At 38.0% G+C, this 19,895-nt stretch overlaps 1 protein-coding gene across 1 annotated transcript in view; it reads left to right on the top strand.

Moving 5' to 3' along the window:
- The window catches only part of itfg1 (integrin alpha FG-GAP repeat containing 1), a 142,670-nt gene that overhangs the window by 66,301 nt on the left and 56,474 nt on the right, over window positions 1–19,895 (top strand). Inside the window, exon 10 of the mRNA XM_077229264.1 lies at window positions 12,359–12,540. Within this exon, the coding sequence (XP_077085379.1) occupies window positions 12,359–12,540 (182 nt within the window). The remainder of the gene's footprint in view (window positions 1–12,358; window positions 12,541–19,895) is intronic.

Here is a 19,895-nt window from a genome sequence, read left to right as displayed (position 1 = left end):
TTAAATTCCTATACCCCAAATCGTAGATTGTAATCTTCACAATCCAACTTGTTAGTTGGTGGTTTTTAAAGAAATATTTTTTGATAGTTTGTGTAAAAATACTATCCAAACACACAGATCCCTCATATACTTGCTTTAAAATAAAGGAAAAGCTTTAAAATTGTGGATGGCAACAGTGTGATTGATTTCAAGGTGAGGGGCATCTAAGCCAATTACATTTACCATAAACTAAGGCTTATCTTTACCCTGAAGTCCTACCCTAAAATAAGTTGTTGTTTTTTCTTTTCTTTATGGTCCATTTATTTTCAGGTTTAGCTTCTAACATTTGAGAAAATTTCAGTAATTTTGTCCTCAAAAGTTAAGCTACAGTAGTTCAGAAACACTCAAATTGTGTTTTGAATTGAACATTTTGACAATAAGACATCCATTTCCCGATTTTTGCATGTGGTTTACACCTGTTTGTTTTTCACATTAAATGGGTGCCTGGATCATAGACGTGGTTCACAGACTTAAAAAGAATGAGAGAAGGACTTTGTGATCACCACAGAATTAAACTATCCCTTAAGCTGCAATGCAGCAAAGCAGCATACATAAAACATGGCGGGTGAGAGAAAGAGAGATGGGGAGGAAATGATGGAGAGCGAGGCAATAGATTGTCTTAGGTGGTTGAAGTGAGCGTCTGTGTACGTGTGTATTGAATTTCAACAGTGTCATGAGGGAGTGAATGGGGGAAGGGGGGAGGGATGGACGCCTTCATAGGCTGAGCTGCTCTCTCTTTCAGCCCGGGGCATCTCACACTTATTCATTTCATTTTCATGTACTCTGTAATAGCAACTTTGTTTCCAGCTTGGCAGCATCAGCTGAGTGTGTCAGGCCATTTATTTTGTACTTTTTTCTCAGAGGAGTATAAATAAAATTTGAACTTACTATCATGGCTCACACTCCCAGTACTGCTTGCCGTGTGTCTGTCTGTCTGTCTTCCTGTCTGGGTATTTGCTACCTATGTATCTATGTATCTTGTGAGTCTGAAATCACCTAAAGCGTCAGTCTCTGAGCAGTTTGCTTAACGGTATTGATCAGTGTTAGTGCAGATGTGGCTTTGTATCTGGGTGTATCTGTTTATCCTGACACCTCTACATGATCAGAAGGAAGTGTCCTGTGGGCAAAGCTACTAAGGGTAACATTTTTCAGACATCCCTGTAAAGCCTGTTCTGAGCCATTGCCGCACTCTGATGAGGTTAGATTGGCCATTATCTGCTTACAGGGCACTGAGGCCTTCATTTTCTCTTTTGCTCATGGCAGCTGGTGATTCTGTCAGTACTCATGCCGTCCCACTCCCCTAGTGTCACAGCACCACCTGTTCAGCTTGTGTGCTGCCACTCATGAGGTGTTAGTCGGCCCACACAGAATCTGAATAGTTCTTAGCATTAGCTAAACTGATTAAGGGGGGAATGTGTGCATATTTGAATATGGTAAAATGTGTTATGGGAGCTGAGATGCTGTTACTGTCCTTAGACCGTGTGTGTGTGTGTCTGCCCAGGTGTACTGCTGCTTCTCTGTCTTCTGCAGGTCCTGTGTGCACACCTGTCTCCAGTTGGCAATTAGCTAGTGTGACAGCATATATATATATATATATATATATATATATATATATATATATATATATATATATATAAAACAACTTTACAATTAGTTTTTCATCTGTATATGCCCTAATACTTTTAAAAGTGTGGCAAAAGAGGCTTATAGAAAAATAAATATAGGGAATGTAATCAATATTAATTACATAAATAAGATGTTACAGAAAATAAATAGTTCACCAACAAATGAAAATTCTGTTATAATTTACTCATCCGCATGTCATTCCAAACCTGCTTTTCCAAAATATGTATATATATATATATATATATATATATTCTTTAATGTGTCAAGTTTCTACTGTTCTACTGTTTCGACTGTTCAAAGGTTTAGGGTCAAAGTATGGGGTTTGTTAGAAGTATCTTGTGCTCACCAAGGCTGCATTTATTTTATTTTATTAAAAATACAGTAAGATTACTATTTAAAATAACTGTTTTCTATTTCTAAAAGTATTCAGTGTCACATGATCCGTTAGAAATCATTTGAATATGCTAATGAGGTGCTCAAGAAATATTTCTTCTTATTATAAATGTTGAAAACAGTGCTGCTTAATATTTTTGTGAAAATATTGTTTTCCCAGAATGTTTTGATGAATTGAAAGTTGAAAAGAACATAATTTATTTGAAATAGAAGTCACTTGTAAAAGTAGACTTATAAAAGTCTTTACTGTACTTTTGATCAATTTAATGCATTCTTGCAAAATAAAAGTATTAATTTCTTTAAATAAAAATCTCACTGACCTGAAACTGTTTGAATGGTAGTGTAATATTGAAATAATTTTATTTACACATGGATGCAAATTGCCTTAATGCTAATTATTAGGAAACTGACCATGGCTATAGAAATGCTCTGCCAACATGTTGCAATACCGCAAGCTGACATTGCAACACAAGCTAGATCCCACCAAAATCATCAACAAAGCTTTGTCCACAACAAGCAATGCATTTTTATCACATTAGTTTCTTGAAGTGTCAAAAGGATGCTAAACTCACTTTGTTTCACAACTTCCATCCCCCAAACCTGTCAGATCCACCACCAGTCCTTGTTGCAGCACTCCTCATTTACAAATTAATCACTGCCTGCAGGTGACCTTCAGTTCTGGACACTTGCAGGTGCCGTGTTTAGTCTTTTCTCTTCAGACGTAATCACTGCGTGCTGTAATAACAGCCTGCCCTGTACCCTTCCCCACCTTTCCTGCCATTAACACCTCTGATCTGACATGCTCGTCTCCTGGTTCTTGTACCACATTTCATTACAAATTGTGCTTCTCTCCTCTAGGGAAGCTAATGAAGAGACTGTCTGTTATAGATTCTGTTTCACATGCAGGGTGGAATGGCATGCATTCCCTGTAATGCGACGAGCAATAAAGCTTTCTTTCTTTCTTTCTTTCTTTCTTTTTCTCCCGGAGTGTCATAAAGATGGCAGTTCATTAGACGTCGCATTTTCATATCATCTGTCAGTGGCACCTATTGATGTAATGGCACCTCGTCTGGTGTCTTCCCGCCGGCGAGCTCTGATTTTAATTTCTTGGCCTAATGAAGCGTCACAGCTGGGATGTGGGAGTGGTGGAAAGCATAGCTCGGCTATAACAGGGACTTTTTGCGCTTTAGTAAACAAAGCCACAGGGATGGAGTCTTGGCAATGCGAACGTGATGATGTCTCTACGACTGATATGAGGGAGGGAATAAATGGGCCATTTGTATTCTGTGCACAGCATCTCCTCCATCTAAGATGTCCCATTACTTTTGCTAAGGAAAGGCTATCATGTCTTTCTGCATTAAAGAGATCATTCCCTCTCTCTTCCCCTCTCTGTCGCTTTGGCAACAATGATATTGCCTAATTTGCTGACATATATGCTTTTCGGTTACATGGTGTTTGCTGCGCTCAAGCTGTCTTTTACACAAATGAGACACTTCAAATGATGTAAGTGGCTCATAACATGACAAACTGTCGTGTGTCGTGAACAAGCAGAATAAAAACCTATACAGCTGTAGCAAATTAGCTCTATAAAATATTAATAACCAATCATAACTTGTTATAATTGATTATGAATATGTGTGTCAGTTAAACGGGTTAACTTGATGTAGCTACATTAACATTACAACCAATTACTCAATATTGGTTATTAATTAATTAATAGAAATGTGCATTTCCGGGGCATGGGAAATGTCTTTCTTACTAAGTACTACTAAGAGCAAGTAGTTAAGATCAATATGATTAGTGACTCCGGATATGAGCTTGAGGCAAAACTTTACGTGTGATATGAACAAGACTTTATTAACTAGACTAAACATTTAAACTACTCTAACATACACATACATGCATGCATACAGTTTACCAAGGGAAAGAGAGCTGAAGAAGAATACAGGAAAGCAAGTAAACTTCTAGTTTAGCATCATCTTCACATCAGGACTTCTCAGGAAGGACCAAGAGAAAGAGAGAGCTAAGAGAAGCTAAGAGCGCGAAGAGCCAAGAGAGTCAAGAGGGTCAAGAGAGAGCTGATCTTGTGTTCAGTGAATTTAAAGTGTGAAGATGTCACACCCTCTGGAGGTGTGTGAGCCAATAAGAAGTTGTCCCTTTGAAGGGAGATTTTATGACCCTTTGTGTTCGAGCAGGGCGTTTGAATCTGTTATTTCAAGAAAAAGAATCTTCAAGATTCTTATAATACCCATGCGTCACAAAGTTAGCAAAATGTAATGTAAATAAACAAATGGGGAACGAAGATTGGAGTTTATAGAGATCAAACATGCAACACACATGATTTTGGTTAACCATAGTATGCAAAGTCTGATACATTAACCCATTAAAGTTTACAAGAAAACATAGGCCAAAACAACATCAGTAGGAAAATCTTGATATGTGAAAATTAGATAGATGTTTATACATTTCTCAAGTGGTTATATATATATATATATATATATATATATATATATATATATATATATATATATATATATATATATATATATATATATATATATATATATATATATATATATATATATATATAGAATATGTAGGATTAACAGTGTTTACTTCTTCTCAGTAAGAATCAAGTGAGTGTCACATCTCTCAGGAATTCCCTTTTAGGGGTTGTAAAAATTCTTATCAATGTAACAGGACACAAGTGAGTGTCTGAGTTCTGCCAGTGGTGTTAGCTTCGGGGAAAGTTAAACAAATCTTTGTTGGGAGAGTGAGTTTGCCGGACTATTCATTAAATATAATGAATAATTTGTGTGTGTGTGATTGGTCCAGACGCTACAAAGCTGAAGTAATCGCTAGTGTTGAGGTATCCCATCATTCTTAGTGTCTAGACGCTCGTGGCGTTCTGCATTTTTGCAAGTCTTTCACAGCTGTGTTCAGCTAATAAACATCTTAAAGCAGTAAGCCAAATAAGAAATTGCTGTGTTTTCCGTGGTAGTTGGTTAATTACAGAGTGTCTCATTATCCTGGATGACACTGATTAGCTTCCATCTCATTTCTGTTTGATTGAACTTAAGGTGTGTGTATGTGTGCATGTGCTCCAGTTTGGGTTGATTGGGTTAATCAGTAGTGCAGTGGATAGCTGGATGGAAGGCTAATTCTAGCAGTGAGTTACCTCTTTCTTCTCTGTGATCAGCAACAGACCCTGTCCCATCGCATATACACTTCAAATTACCCGTTCCACTCATTCTTTTCATTTTCAGGCTTTCTAATCACTTCACTCATCCGTCATGCACACTCTGGGATGCCAGTCCTAGTCTTAGTCAAAAATCTCAGATCACCTGGTCTTTCAGGTTGACTTTTACCACGGGCAGGATAAGTGTGCAGACTCTGCGTTAGAAAGCCCTGATTGATTCTCAGATGAGCTCTCATGTCCTTTTAAACAATAAGTGGCGTACGCAGGCTTTCTAGGCACCTGCCAGAAGAGTGCCCAAACCATCCCTGACCTGTCTGAGAGTCCAGATGGTGGGGAAATACTCTCCCGTTGTATAGCGGCTTAAAATATAATCTGATTACTAGCCTTGAATTATTGACTTAAACTTGTTCGCATTTCTCTAAAAGCTGCTGATAAGCAGTACATTTTGTCACATACATTCAGGCTTATTCCTGCATGCTTTTTACATCCCTCTCTGTGTGACCCTGCCGGCCTCCTCCATTCTTCCGTCAACATTACAGTCAAGGGATGCTGCCACATCTAGCATAATAATGTGTGCTGTGCTCTTTGCGAAATGGTACAGGTCGACAATGCCAGTCTGGTTTGCTGCCAACAGTCTTCCCTGGCCAGTAGCTAATGCCGCCAAAACCTATTCCACACGGCAGCTGGTTCAGGTTATTTTTAAACTTTGGAAGGATGTTTTCAATGTAGATCAAACCTGCTCATATTCAGGCTTATCATCTACATGCCAAGTTTGGCACATGCAAGCAGCTCTCTTTTATCTGAAAGCAGGACATGTCTCACCATCTAACGCTTGATAGCTTTACTGACTCAATCATCTCTTAGTCTTTTATGTTTGGTGTTTTTCTCTCTTGCTTTCCCTTAAACCTCTAAAGACTTGTTCACACCAAGACGAATGTTCGCTGTGAAAATTCAGTGCAATAAACATTTTGAACATTTCATATTAACAGCTGTTAATACGTCTGTTCAGACCGACACAAACATTTGCATGCCATCAATGCGACATCATTTTTACAGTGAGGTGTTGTAATTTCTTTTCCTTCAAACTGTGATATGGGCCCTGTCCCAAAGTGAGCACTCGCGGTCTTCCACTTTCGTAACGTAACGCCGGTTTGACTGTCGGGAAGAGGTCTGCTGTGGAGCTTGCATCAGTGCGGGCTCGGCAAAAGTGCGCATCTAGGGCACAAATCGACCACAGAGGGGGCGCTCGCTCGCGCAATTGTCCCTAAAATGACAAATGGGACACCCTTCGGTCTCCCGGACTTAATGGACATGCGCACGTGGCAGCCATTGTAAGTCCACAAGACCGAAAGTGCATATGAAGTGTGCCATTTGGGACAGGGCCTAAACCTGACCAACCAGTAAGATTTTGGTCACATGCACAGAACCAATGCTGTTATTTGGTGGCGCTCGTGAACAGATCATTTTACAAACGACAGTGAATAGTAGATGTAGAATCCAAAAGTAGCTCTCTTTTATCTGTGCTCTTGTATTTGGTGTTAGTTGATGAATTCCATAGTGAATAGAAGTGTGTACCTGGGTAACCTGCGTATTTCTGCTTTTCAATAAGCGCCACCTACTGTCATAGAATAATTTAGCATTTTCATTCAGCTCGTCCAAAGATTTTTACGCATTGGTGTGAACAGACAAATTGCATGTGAAAATCGGGCTGAAACTTCTTGACGAATATTTGAGTTGGTGTGAACGCCCATCTTTAGAATAGTAGTGATCTCAACCATGCATTATTTTGGCTGTACTGTAGCTATCAGCTAGGGGGTTTTGAGTATACCTGTTGTGTGTTCACCACAATGACAGCCCACAGTTTTGTGATTTCCATCTGCCCTCCCTAATAAATCAATAAGGCTTAGCATTAACTGGCAGTCAGTACTGATATAAGTCAATTTACACACGCAGACACAGAATGATGGAAGCCGATTGTAGATGGCCACAAGGGCAATGACTGTTTGCATAATAATTACTATGTTGAATGAAAAGAGTCTTCAATTCAGAGGAATTCGTCTGGGAGTTAAGGCCATTCTGTGTGAGTGGCTGAGAGAGAGAGAGAGAGAGAGAGAGAGAGAGAGAGAGAGAGAGAGAGAGAGAGAGAGAGAGAGAGAGAGAGAGAGAGAGAGAGAGAGAGAGAGAGAGAGAGAGAGAGAGAGAGAGAGAGAGAGAGAGAGAGAGAGAGAGAGAGAGAGAGAGAGAGAGAGAGAGAGAGAGAGAGAGAGAGAGAGAGAGAGAGAGAGAGAGAGAGAGAGAGAGAGAGAGGATTTTGTTTCTGTATCTGGAGCTTATAATAGTACAATGGGAGTGAAGGACTCTGGGATAACTCTCACTAACAGAACCGAATGTGTGCATGCATTTTATCATGCCCCAATACGTACCAGCATGTACACCCAGTCAGTGTCTTTTCATAAGGGTCATTTGTTTTATTTGAATTGGTATTGAGGTGCTCCACCATAATGACCCTAGTTTAGAAATGGTTTGCCAAGCATGTTCAATTTAAAACCCTGTCTGTATTTCCACTTAGTTATGATGAGCCATCAGTAAGTCCGCCGATAAGCTGTCATAGCATCTCATAACCTATTTTAACAGCCCATCAGTCAGGACTGCTTACTTAGGACCTCTGGTGGGGTTGAGAAGTACCGAGAAGGCCAAGAGAGGGAAGGGCTTGTGTAGAGGCCATTTAAAGCCTGAGAAAGGTCCCACCTTTCAGGGTTGGCTCAACCAATAAGAAATGGGGAATTTCTAAGCGGGAGATTCCTTTGTTGGGAGGATTTATGACGCTATCTCAAGTGTGGTAGGCATATGGGTTAGGGTTTGTATCCATTTATACTCCGATAGATATAACAAACACACACTGCATTCTAAGAGAAGGTGATGTACACTAAAGTGTGTGTCATTAAATGAGGATTAATTAGATAGGAGACACGATACATGTGGGGTTACATTGACCGTTGGTTGTATGATAAAATACATACTGTAGTATCAAACATAATTTTACACAAACAGTAAATCATTCACACAGTGTTCTGGGGTGCATGTTCACATTTTTAACAGCAATAAAACCAACTTATCTGATCGTAGTCATGGTAACCAAGACCCTTCTTGCCCTTCTTACCACAGATCCCAGAGTAAGTTTAAAAGATTATTGTCTGATTTGTCTCAGTCGTTACAACACTCTACACCATAGAAGGGATGTGCTTGACTAACATTCCTGTTGTCCAGATCTGTATCTTATTGAAAATATGACACATCATGGAGAATCAGACAATGATGACCTCAGACTGTTGAGCAACTGTCTTGTATCAGATGAGATTGGCGAAAAAGTTGCAAAACTGCAACAATTAGTATCCTCAATTCCCAAACTATTAAAAAGTGTAATTAAAAGGAACAGTGATTTTTCACAGTGGTAAACATGCCTCTGCCCCAACTTTTTTGTAAAATGTGTTGCAGCCATCAATTACAATTAAGTTGGTCAGTGAAAAAATTGAAAATCTTTTCTCTGTACCTTTGCCAGTTGAATAAAGCGCTTTAACAAATCACAGATTCTTGATTTTATTGCATTTACACTATGTCCCAACTTTTCTGGAAATGGGGTTGTGTCTTAAATGCTTACTTTGAAGGTTAGTTATTTTTACGTTGTTAACTGTTTAAACGTTGGTTATTGTTATGTGTCTAATGTTTGGGGATTATTTAGTATTATGTCTCTAATATTTGAATGTTAGTTATTGCTATGTCACTAACTGTTTGACTATACATCTCTAGCAGTTTTAAAGTCTTTCATTTTTTTAAAGGTGAGTTATTGTTTCTGGTGGTTTAAAAGTTAGTTATCATATCTTTATTTAAGGTGAGTTATTGTTTCTGGTGGTTTAAAAGTTAGTTATCATATCTTTATTTAGTTTTTTTAACGGTTTAACTATGATGGTCTTCGGGGTCTATTGGACCCCAAATGACTTTTGCTCAAATTAAAAAAAATGTTCTCTTTGTCCAAATGGATTGAAACCTTCTACGGCTCTCAACACTTTCTAGATCTACAACAATTTTTTTTTTTTTTTATGATATCTGTTTTTATGTTGGCGTGACAAAAATAGTCACACTTGTGGTCTTCGGGGTCTATTGGACCCCGCAATCAAAATAGACAAAATAACATCATCAAAATCAGAAACAACGTAGAACACATAGACAGAAATGACAGAAATAAAGTGGCACACTTCCAACAATGCAAAAAACATCCACAATCCAAAATTATCATGCTCACCACAGGCGCACACACACACACAAACACACACATAAAGAGGAATACATTTATACAGGAATACATACAGACTATAAAAACTGTTCTCTTATCATTTGTAAAATAAAATAATCTAAAATGCAGAACCACCAGAAAAATAAATTGGTAACACTTAGACGCATTGAAAATGTGCGCGCGCACACACACAGACACACACACACACAGACACACAAACACACACACACAGAAATACATTTGTAATGCTATAAAAAGTCTTATAATTTGTCAAATAAAATCATACAAAGTGAAGAACCACCTCAAAAATAAATTGGTGACACTGTACACATAAAAATAAAAATAAAATGTACACACACACACACCCTGTGTTTGCTCCAACCCTGTCTGCAGGTTTGGCACTTCACTGTTGTGGTTGTTTTTGTGTGTGCTGTGTTTTTTCAGTACAAAAAATGCACAATTTTGACAAAAATTATTTTATTTTTGTTATAATTGTGATTTTATAATATTTAGATATGAATCCAACTGAATCCAACTTTAGAAACTATATTTTTCAGTAATTCAAATAGCAAATAGCATATAATGGAGCTCTATAGCCATCTAGTGGTTAAAGTGATTTATTACAAATTTTAATCTGTATTTTCCAAAAAATGGGCAAAAATCTTACATTAAACCTTGTAAAATTATCCATGGTATCCCCAGGAATGAAAGTTAGAAATCTGGGTCTTTCATAAAGTTTATTTAACATAAAATGCTGTTTTTTTGTAAAAATCCTATTTAATTAAATATTTATTTATAGACATTTTTTAAAAATCATAAATTCTACAAAAACTGCACAAATGTTGAGTAAAAACATTAATGAACAGAGTAAAATTATATTTGTTAAAAAAAAAATATTGTTCGGTTACAAAATTAAATGTTGTTGTCTGGGGTCCAATAGACCCCGAAGACCACGAGTGTGATTTTTTTTTTGAAGACCATCAGAGAGTTAAAAAAAAAATTATTGTTATATTTTTAACATTATGAGTGGCATATCAAATATTTTTCAACAGAAATAGTCCTAGATAACCTGTCAAACGCTTAGCGGGAAATGGTGCTGCAATATAAACAAACATTGCAGGACTCTTACATTTGCTCATAATGAGGCAGCTAGGCCGACAGTGCACACCATGACTCACAAGTTAGAGTTCTGCTTTCCTTTTCAGCGTAGAGGAGACTGACATCAGTTATTTCTTATTTTATAGGTAATAGCAACATTAGCTTTAGCGATATTATTTGTATACAAATACAAAATAGTTTGTACAAATAAACAAATCAGACCCGCTCTCTCTTGCCTAATCTTCAGCATTTCTGATTTTGGTTGTGTGCCAAGGATCAGGAGAAAACCTTATTAGCAGCCATTACAGAACGCTCTGCCTTCTTTCTCTTGCATTCTCTCCTCACCACTTTGTATCCATCTCCACCTCCCTACATCTATAGCAATCTCTCTCCCTCCTCTATCTGTGCCTCTATCCCCATGGATGCATACATGCAGAGATGCACCTGGCTCTCTGTTTTACATTCATGAGTGAGTAGCCTGTAGCATCTGTGCTTGTGCAACCCCCACACACGTGCAAATGACCGATTCCAGAGAGCGAGAGGACCACAATTTTGTATTCTGCTTGGAGCCCTTCTTTGGTTCTTCAATTCATCAAAACATTATTCATTTCATAATGTCATTTAGTGTGATCATATTTTGATATTTTATGAAATCAGAAGAACTTTAAACTTCCAGTCTTATGTATTAGCATTAACTTTGTTCAAAATTTCAAAATATCTATATCTAATGTGCAGTAATACATATTCTGAACAAATTACATTTTTTGTAATTTTGTTTAATACGTTATACAATATAGTGATGCATGTCAAGGGCCACATTACACTAGCTATGTTTCCATCCGCCTATTTTTATCTGCATTTTGGGATATCGCATAACAAACTGGTGGATGGAAACGCCAAGATGCGCATAAGTTCTAAAGATGCGCATTAAAAACTTGTGCGCTCGTTTGAATCGGGATAACTGGACTAACCAGCGGGCCGATCTTTTTGCACAGCATCTGATATGCTGTTTTGGTTGTTCTGAAATACCTGACCAAAGTCTGTCGTCAAAGTGGTTTGGTATAATTACCTTCCAGAACTGTCTTACACGACAGCGTTCCAGAACAGCAGGCATCTGCCTTCAAAAGCAATATAATGTTTATACGCTTATAACGCTTATAATATAAGCAATATAATGTTTGTGCGCTTCATCTGCGCAAAGAAATTTATTATATATGAAAATGATTAATTACAGTGGCTTCTAATTTTCTTAGTGATATATAACGCCAGTATATCAGGAATTGACGATTTTGTTCTCTTCGACTCACTGGATGGAAACCCTGCTTTTATTTGTAAATGTTTTATGCAATATTCCAATTTTGCATACAAGTTAAATTCGCAACTTATATGGATGGAAACATAGCTACTGTGGTGTGAATAAAATTAACTTTGCTTTTTTGCTACATTGCTTTTCATGTTTCTGGTTAATTACTTTTCTGTTTATTTCTGAAAAAAATCTATATTTATATCAATTAAATGTGCATTTAGGTTTGCTATTAATATGCTTTTCTCAGAAAGTTATGTAGACTTTTGAGAGTGGCCTTGAAATTTTATTGACACTAATGCAAACTTATGGATGTTTTGAATTTTTATTATTTTTCCTGCAGCACCTTGTACATTAGCAGTGATATAATGCGAATCAGCTCATGTAACTGAATTGTCTTCCTTTGCAGCTCAATTGGGTGCCGGTGCTGTTGGACTTTAGTTGGAAGGATTCTGTCTGGGGCTTTGTGCCCCCTCAAGACAGTTCCACTTTGAGAGAACTGCAAATTCCCATCACCCTGCACTTAGGAGACTATAACCTGGATGGCTTTCCTGATGCCCTTGTCATCCTCCGTAACACCAGCAGCGGCAGGTGAGTCAGGATCAGTGCTGGGTAGAGTAGCCAAAATCTGTACTCAAGTACAAGTAATATTGTTTATTTATATCAATAATTACTCAAGTAGGAGCAACGGTAATGATACAAATGATTAAGAGAAATGTAGACTACTCTGAAATTACTACTCAGATAATGAGCACTGGTCGCATGGGATCTTAGCAAGCACTGGTGATGGTGATAGTGGCATGGTGAAAATAAGTCTATCAATAGTCATTATGAAATCGTTGGCCACAATTGTTTTATAGTGCAAACAGTCACCATTTTTGTGATGTATAGGAGAGGTGTGATGTATATACATCATGAAAAATTTTAATCATATCTCAGTTATAAATCACATTTTTCCAGCAGACACTAGATTTGCACATCGTCTTGAGATGGATACACCACACCCACATCTTCAAAAGAGGCAAAAGAACTCTTTCCAAAAAGCCAAATCCCTCGCTCCGCTCCCACGGCTCTCTGCCCTGCCCTGCTTCACACAGCAGAAGCTTTGCCCAAAAGTTACTTAAAGGGATAGTTCAAACAAAAATGTAGTCATCATTTACTCACCCTCAAGTTGTTCCAAACCTGTATGAGTTTCTGTCTTCTGTTGAACAGAAAAGAAGATATTTTGAAGAATGTTGGTAACGAGACAGTTGATGGTAGCCATTGACTTCCATAGTAGGGAAAACATACTATGGAAGTAAATGGCTACCGTCAACTTTCTGGTTACCAACATTCTTCAAAATATATTATTTTGTGTATATTTTTTTCTTTTTTGGGTGCACTAACCCTTGAAGGAAATCTGTCAGGGTACTTGTACAGAGTTATAACCCACCTCTGGGTGGCAATGATTTCTATGTTTAAATGTGAATTACTGAGCAAGAAAATAATTTTTTATAAATATTGAATGGTAAAAAAAGGAACTAGGTTTTGTATTTTAAAATTAAAAAAATCTCACCAAAATAAAACTTTTAAAATACTTTCCTAAACCACAAAAAGTAGTGCTTATTGCATTTTTGCACTCGTACAATATTTTTACTTCCTAAGAAAAAAACCAGGACTGAAGCTCAACATTTATTACTTTTTCTTTTATCCAAATAGGATCTTTTAGATACTGCTACAGTACCTGTTTTTCAAAGCACAACAGTGCTTTTTCCTTCTCTTTTTTTCTCCTTGAAAGAATTTGAACTTTTAGTTGGTGGATTTCTTGGATATGATCCTGAAGCAACAAGAATTTGGGCAATTCTCTACACCTACCCACCCCCCCCCTCTCCATTTATAATATTAATCGAGGTTTCTTGCACAAAAAGCAGTTTAGTTTTACATGATCATATTCCACCCTTTTTCTGACCATGTTACATTCTGATTCATATAATTTTGCTTGCTTATGGTTGTGCCATCACAACCATGACAATTTTTGAATGACCAATTTTTGCTGCTTTCTGTAAATGGTGTGGGTGGACTGGGGAGATTGTTTGTATGGTGAAGCAGTATGTCTATCATCCATCAAACTTTAAAAAAAAAATCTTAAAAATAGCATTTTTCATTGTACATCACACTTGATTCACTATTATGTTAACAATATATAAATGGCAGGGTAAAACCTTGCCGAGTGTCTACAAAAGAGAGAGCTGGTACATGTCACCCGTCTTCGATCTGGCCTGACCTGGGTGAGGACAGGCAGGCCTGTGAGAGAACAGCAGGAAGGGCATGGATGGATTAACAGCTCTCTGATTGAGATAAGATACCAGAGGCTCTGTCGTTGGCCTCCAGGTGGCATTGAGAGATGCTCCAGATGCTTTTAGAAAACAAAGACAAGTTCATGTCATCCAGAAGGGCAGAAGATTTGTGTCCAGACTCAGAGAATCACATGAGATGGTTTAGCCACACACACACAGAGAATTCTTGAAACCCCTTTTGTTTTTATGATCTGCTTATTTTTAGTCTTTAGTCTTCATGCTTAATACATTAGGTCGACCTAATCTTAAAGTCAGCAGAGGCTTAACCTTCCCCTTGTGTCATAAGACTTTAGTGCTTGCTATAGTCTCCTCTAATCACCCCACAGCCAGTCTCATCATCTCACGTCAACAGTAATCAGGCAACATGCATCCAGAGACCTCAGAGATACACCAGAGTTTGTTCAAATCGGCCTATTGTCATTAATGACTCGGATGCCAAGGAGAGTGATTTGATTCTCATCAGCCAGGAGCTGGATGTTAAAACCTCCTCTACTCACAGCTGGCCACTTTATCTCACATCAATCTGTGCTTGGATCGCTCTAAACACTCCCATGAACCTTTTAATTAAAGACCGCAGCATCTTTCTCTGAATCTTTGGTCTAATTGTGGTTTACCTCTCCTTCTGCTATTTTATCTTTAAGGATGAGGTTGGCTTTAAAAAAAACAAAAACTATCCTGTTTCTTTTTTCACACTCTTGGTGGAATCACATTAGCCACGACACACTGCAACTAAATTCGGTTGTCAATTCACCTTTTAGTGCTTAATCCTGTTCTGTACACACTCACTTCAGTGATTTACGGGAGTGACAACTGCATTCTACATCCGAATTAACTCCCGAAAAATTACGGAACCGCATTTACAGAAATTCTATGTGGACATGCAAATGCAACTAGTTGTTAATGACGTATTTAATGTGCATTAGAGATGTTTCTCTCTTCTGCATGTGCTTAAATCACAGGGAAAGCGGTACGAGCCTTGACTCATTCATGTTGCCAGATCTTGCTAGAAAAACGGCAAACAAGAACAAGCCCACAATCAACCGAAAAAAATCCAAATGCTCTATGCTGAAATTAAGAACAAAATATCGCAACCTCCACATGATCACATTAATAAATTCATAAACTCGATCGCTTTATGAGCCAAGCTTAAACAACAAGCCTAAAAACAATTATAATAAGTGGAAATGTGAAGCAGCCTTTATGAGCATAAGAAAGACACAACACCTCTTTCGGCTTTGTTTTAGTCAAAATTGCTGAACATGTACAAGTCTTTTGTCGCTGTACTATTTCTTTGGTCAGAATAGAAGAGACCAAACACGCAAGACACCAGAGCGTTGCCATGCTTACCACGGTGTCAATCATGCAGTTTCGTGGGTGAGTCATGTTCCATACATACGTGGAAGATGGAACAATAATTAAGGGGACTCATTCCCACATTTAAATGAAGTTGTCACTCCTGAAACTTCACACTATGTACGTGGCCTTTAAGATTCTTGCACCCTCTACTTTTTGCTATTTAAAACAAATAAAATATATTTCATACTACCTTTTTTACAGATAGAATATGTATTTGAATGTTAAGCAGGGACCAAATGATTATCTCTAAAATAAAAATAAGTTCAAATAAAAAAGGACAGCATTTAATTGACAAATATAGGTTTTAGCATGTTCTTTGGCTGTGTTGAAAATAGGAGCCTTATAGATGTCTGAAGGGGCCCAGTATGTATATGTTCATGAGGTCAGAAGCAGAATGCTGATATCCACCAAACGCATGGGCGTTTTTCCGTTTAGAAATAAGTGATGGATTTAGATCTTGTGCCAGTTTCTTTTCTTGTTCCCCTCAAACGCTTTCAAACGGCTCCAGCCCATTTTGTCAGCAAAGGTTGTCATGGTTTCTGAGGTGATAGAGTGTGTTGGAGTTGGTAAGTGATTTTTTTTTTTTTTTTGAGCGAGTGGGTGGGTGAGAGAGTTTACCCAACCAGCCAGAGACATATTCAAAGTCAAAATCGTTTAGAATTGAAATGAAAGCTTCACACTTCTTTTAAACTAGCCAATAATAGCAGTATCCTGTGTTTTCTTTTTTGCCAACCCTTGCAGAACCACCAGTGGCATTTTATGCTTCGTCTTTAAGGGACAATTCACCCAAAAATGCAAATTCTGTCATTTACTCACCCTCATGTCATTCCAAACTAGCATTCTTCTGTGGAACACAACAGAAGATATTTTGATGAGGTTTTCAAATAAACACTAAAACATTTTTCCACAAAAAAAAAAGAAGTCATACAGGTTTGGAATGATACAGAGGTGAGTAAATGATGGCAGAATTTTTAATTTTGGGTGAACTGCCAATTTAAAATGATTATTTTTCTTCTGTATTGTAATGTATTTCTGAGTGAAACGGCATATTACAAGGGGAACGTTTTTTATTATTTTGTCCATCAGGAATTGAATAGATTGTGAAAAGTATGCTTAACGTCAGCAGAACTGATGAATCACGCACATTAAGTGCATAAACCTTGAGAAAGTAAATGAAGTCGGTTTTGATTTAAAGTGCCCCATTATGATTTTTTTCAGAAATTACCTTTCATGTATTGTGTTTTACCGTTTTTTTGTGAATGTAAAATGTCTGCAAAGATCAAAGTGCAAGACAAATGGAGTTATTGTCTTTCAAGAGAAAGAACCAATTCTGAACTGCCTGAAAACGAGTCGCCAGTAATTCCAGTCTAACTTCCTGCACAAACCTGTGTAGGTAGCCACCCTATGGCCTTCATTGGCTGAGACCTGGAAGAGTTTGGTTTGTGTTGTCGACATGTCGAAAAGATGCTGTTTTCTGCGCTGCAAAAGCAAATCCACTATGCATGCATGGTAAAACTGATGCCATTGCTACTGTTTGTATCACTAAATGCATGTGCTAAGGAAGCCTCCGGAGCTCAAATTCAGGTTCAGGCGTTTTGTTTTCAACACGCGCTGTAAGCTCTAGACCAATCACAACCCCTGGACCATCTGACCAATCGGATCATAGTAGGCTCTCAGAAAGGACCATTTCAGACACTGAGGAAAGAGGTGATTCTGCAATAATGAGAACATGTAAGTGTTTTTTGACCTTGGATGCATGTAAACCTATTGTGGGAGACAATAGTTTTAGGTACTGAGGCTCTCATCACATCATTCACATCTGCCTCCAAGTCTTGAAGCAGAAAATATAGCATTATTTAGATTGTTAGATACCTCCATCTAAAGCACATGGTTCTGTGCGGACGTATAACTGGCTTACTGCTGGAGTGGTAATATTTAAGGGAGTGTCAGGCCTCGGTCCGTCACTAACTATACGAGTCCAGCCCACATGCTGACACTGATGTGAAGGAGCTCTGGAGGAGTCACTATATGTTCCTGTAAGTCTTTCTCAGGGACTGTCTTCTGTACCTCTGACACACACACATGCACACATTTTATCCTTCACTGTGTATATATATATATTTAGAAATCATTTTGTGTTAGTGTGTCACTTTCTGAGAAAGTGAATGCAGGAAAGGAAAAATGAAGTACTGTGTCTTTTTCAGCTGGAACAACGTCAACATTTTGAGAGATTTAAAAAGTGCTTTATAGCTTTTGTACCACGCTGATCTCTCTCTTTCTCCACTTTTAAACTAGATACAGCCCAAACCCAAAGACAGTGTTAGTAGAAGGAAACACCATTTATCAAAATCCTACAGCTCAATATGGCAGATGTTAGAATGGAAGTCTCATGTTTCAGCTAAAAGAGGCGATCACCTTTTTTAAAGATTTCGATTTTACTTCAAGCAAACATGTCCATTAATAAGATCTACTTGACAAATACAGTTTGTTTGTTTTTTTCCGTTTGTTTGTTTGCTTGTCTAAGTGTGAATTTCAGAAGTCAGTAACAACACCATTTCAATTTCATGGTTGTCTGTGTCTTTCTATACCACAGCAATTGAATACGGTACTTATAACTTTTTTTACACTTTGAAAAGAGTATATGAGGGCAAATATTTCTTAGAATTTTCTTTTATTATTATTTAGAAAAGACAAAGTCAAAACTCAAAAGCGACAGAACAAAAAGTGTTTTGAAGTTTTTTGTATCTAACTGTAGAGGCTTATTGAAATTGCTAGTTATCAAGATGAGTACATTTTCGTTCGTTCGTTCGATCGTTTCTTTCTTTCTTTCTTTCTTTCTTCCTTTTTGATTAAAAATGGCATAATTGACAATGGCAGGTCTGTTACACTGCAAGACTGCACAGATCTATAAGTATTTTGCCATGAGATTTTCTCTATATATGCATTCAATGACATATAACCAACTGTTTTTCATTAAAATATTGCCAAGACCAGCATTTTGACCACAAAGTGCATTTAACATCAAGCGAACGCTCTTCACGGAGCAGCTGCTTGTCAGTCATGTGTTCTGAATTGAGTATCGAAGTACCAGAACTTTTTCATCCTGAATTGCTTATTTGAAACACATTATTGACTCATAATCTTGACATAATCTGTCTTTCCCCATTCAAGTTTATAGGAGCTGTATGTGTATGTATGGGGGTATATAGAAAATAGCTTCCTGGGGGCATTGCTAAGATTTCTGCAGAGTGAATGGACTTGCCTTGAAGAGGCTTTGCTACACACAGACCTGATTCTGTTAGCACATTGGGTTTCACTATGGGTTTTTAACATTGTGTCTACGCACGGCTACTTTGGTTTCAAGAGAACAAAGTGTGAATTCCCTTTTTCTGTCATTTTCTTCCACCCTCTCTGCTGCTTCTGTGTCCTTCTCCAGCTTTGTTTTCCATCACTGCTGTTTGCCTGTTGAATTCGCCCTTGGTCTGATTGAGAGAGTGAGCGAGGATTTGTTGAGCCAGCTAAGCAAGCATGCTTTTCAATCTTCTCTTTATCAGCAGATTACATGTCAAATAGCTTGGCTATCTCCTACACACTCCTACACACTACACACTTCCTTTCCCATTCCACTCTCTTCTGCTCTGGGGTCCTGTCCAGGTGCTCGTTTGGCTTTAAATGAAATGAAGAACAGCAGAAAATCTTGGTCATCAGCCCTCTGACTCACAAATGAAATCGCTTTAAGAAGGCTGAGAACAGCACTTGTTTTGTTAATCTTCTCACGGCTCTCCTCGCATGGATTTTTTTTGTTCACTTCTGGCCGTCTAAATAATACACAATCCCATCGTCTTGGTCTCATTATATCACACATTCTGCTGTAAGAACACATTGATTAGAATCCTTTTGCTTGTTCATGAACCCAAAGCTGTTCTGTTTTGCTTCAGATCTCATCATTAGTGACATTGTGATCACGTCCCTCTGATACAGCTGTGTTAAGAAGTTGTGTAATCATTTTCCACTCAAGCATTCTGCACTGATGCAGAGATTAACCATTGCGGATGCCTCAAAAGCGAGAGAATGACCTCTGACCTCAGAGCAGAGGTTGAGATTATATAGGCTGCTCCATCACTCCTCATTTTCATGTGTCAGGCGAGGATGTCGTTTAGCCTGATAAAACATCTGGACACAGTGTTGTTTCCTGGAACGCATCCAGCATCTCAGGATCTTTCCCTTTCTGATGGTCACATTCAGCTTCAGCTC

This window comes from Siphateles boraxobius, unplaced genomic scaffold, assembly GCF_051911475.1.
Source record: "Siphateles boraxobius isolate OS27281-9 unplaced genomic scaffold, OSU_SipBor_1 130, whole genome shotgun sequence".
Taxonomy (NCBI): Eukaryota; Metazoa; Chordata; class Actinopteri; order Cypriniformes; family Leuciscidae; genus Siphateles; species Siphateles boraxobius.
The sequence above is the reverse complement of the archived record's forward strand: the minus strand, read 5'-3'. Positions and strand labels throughout refer to the sequence as shown.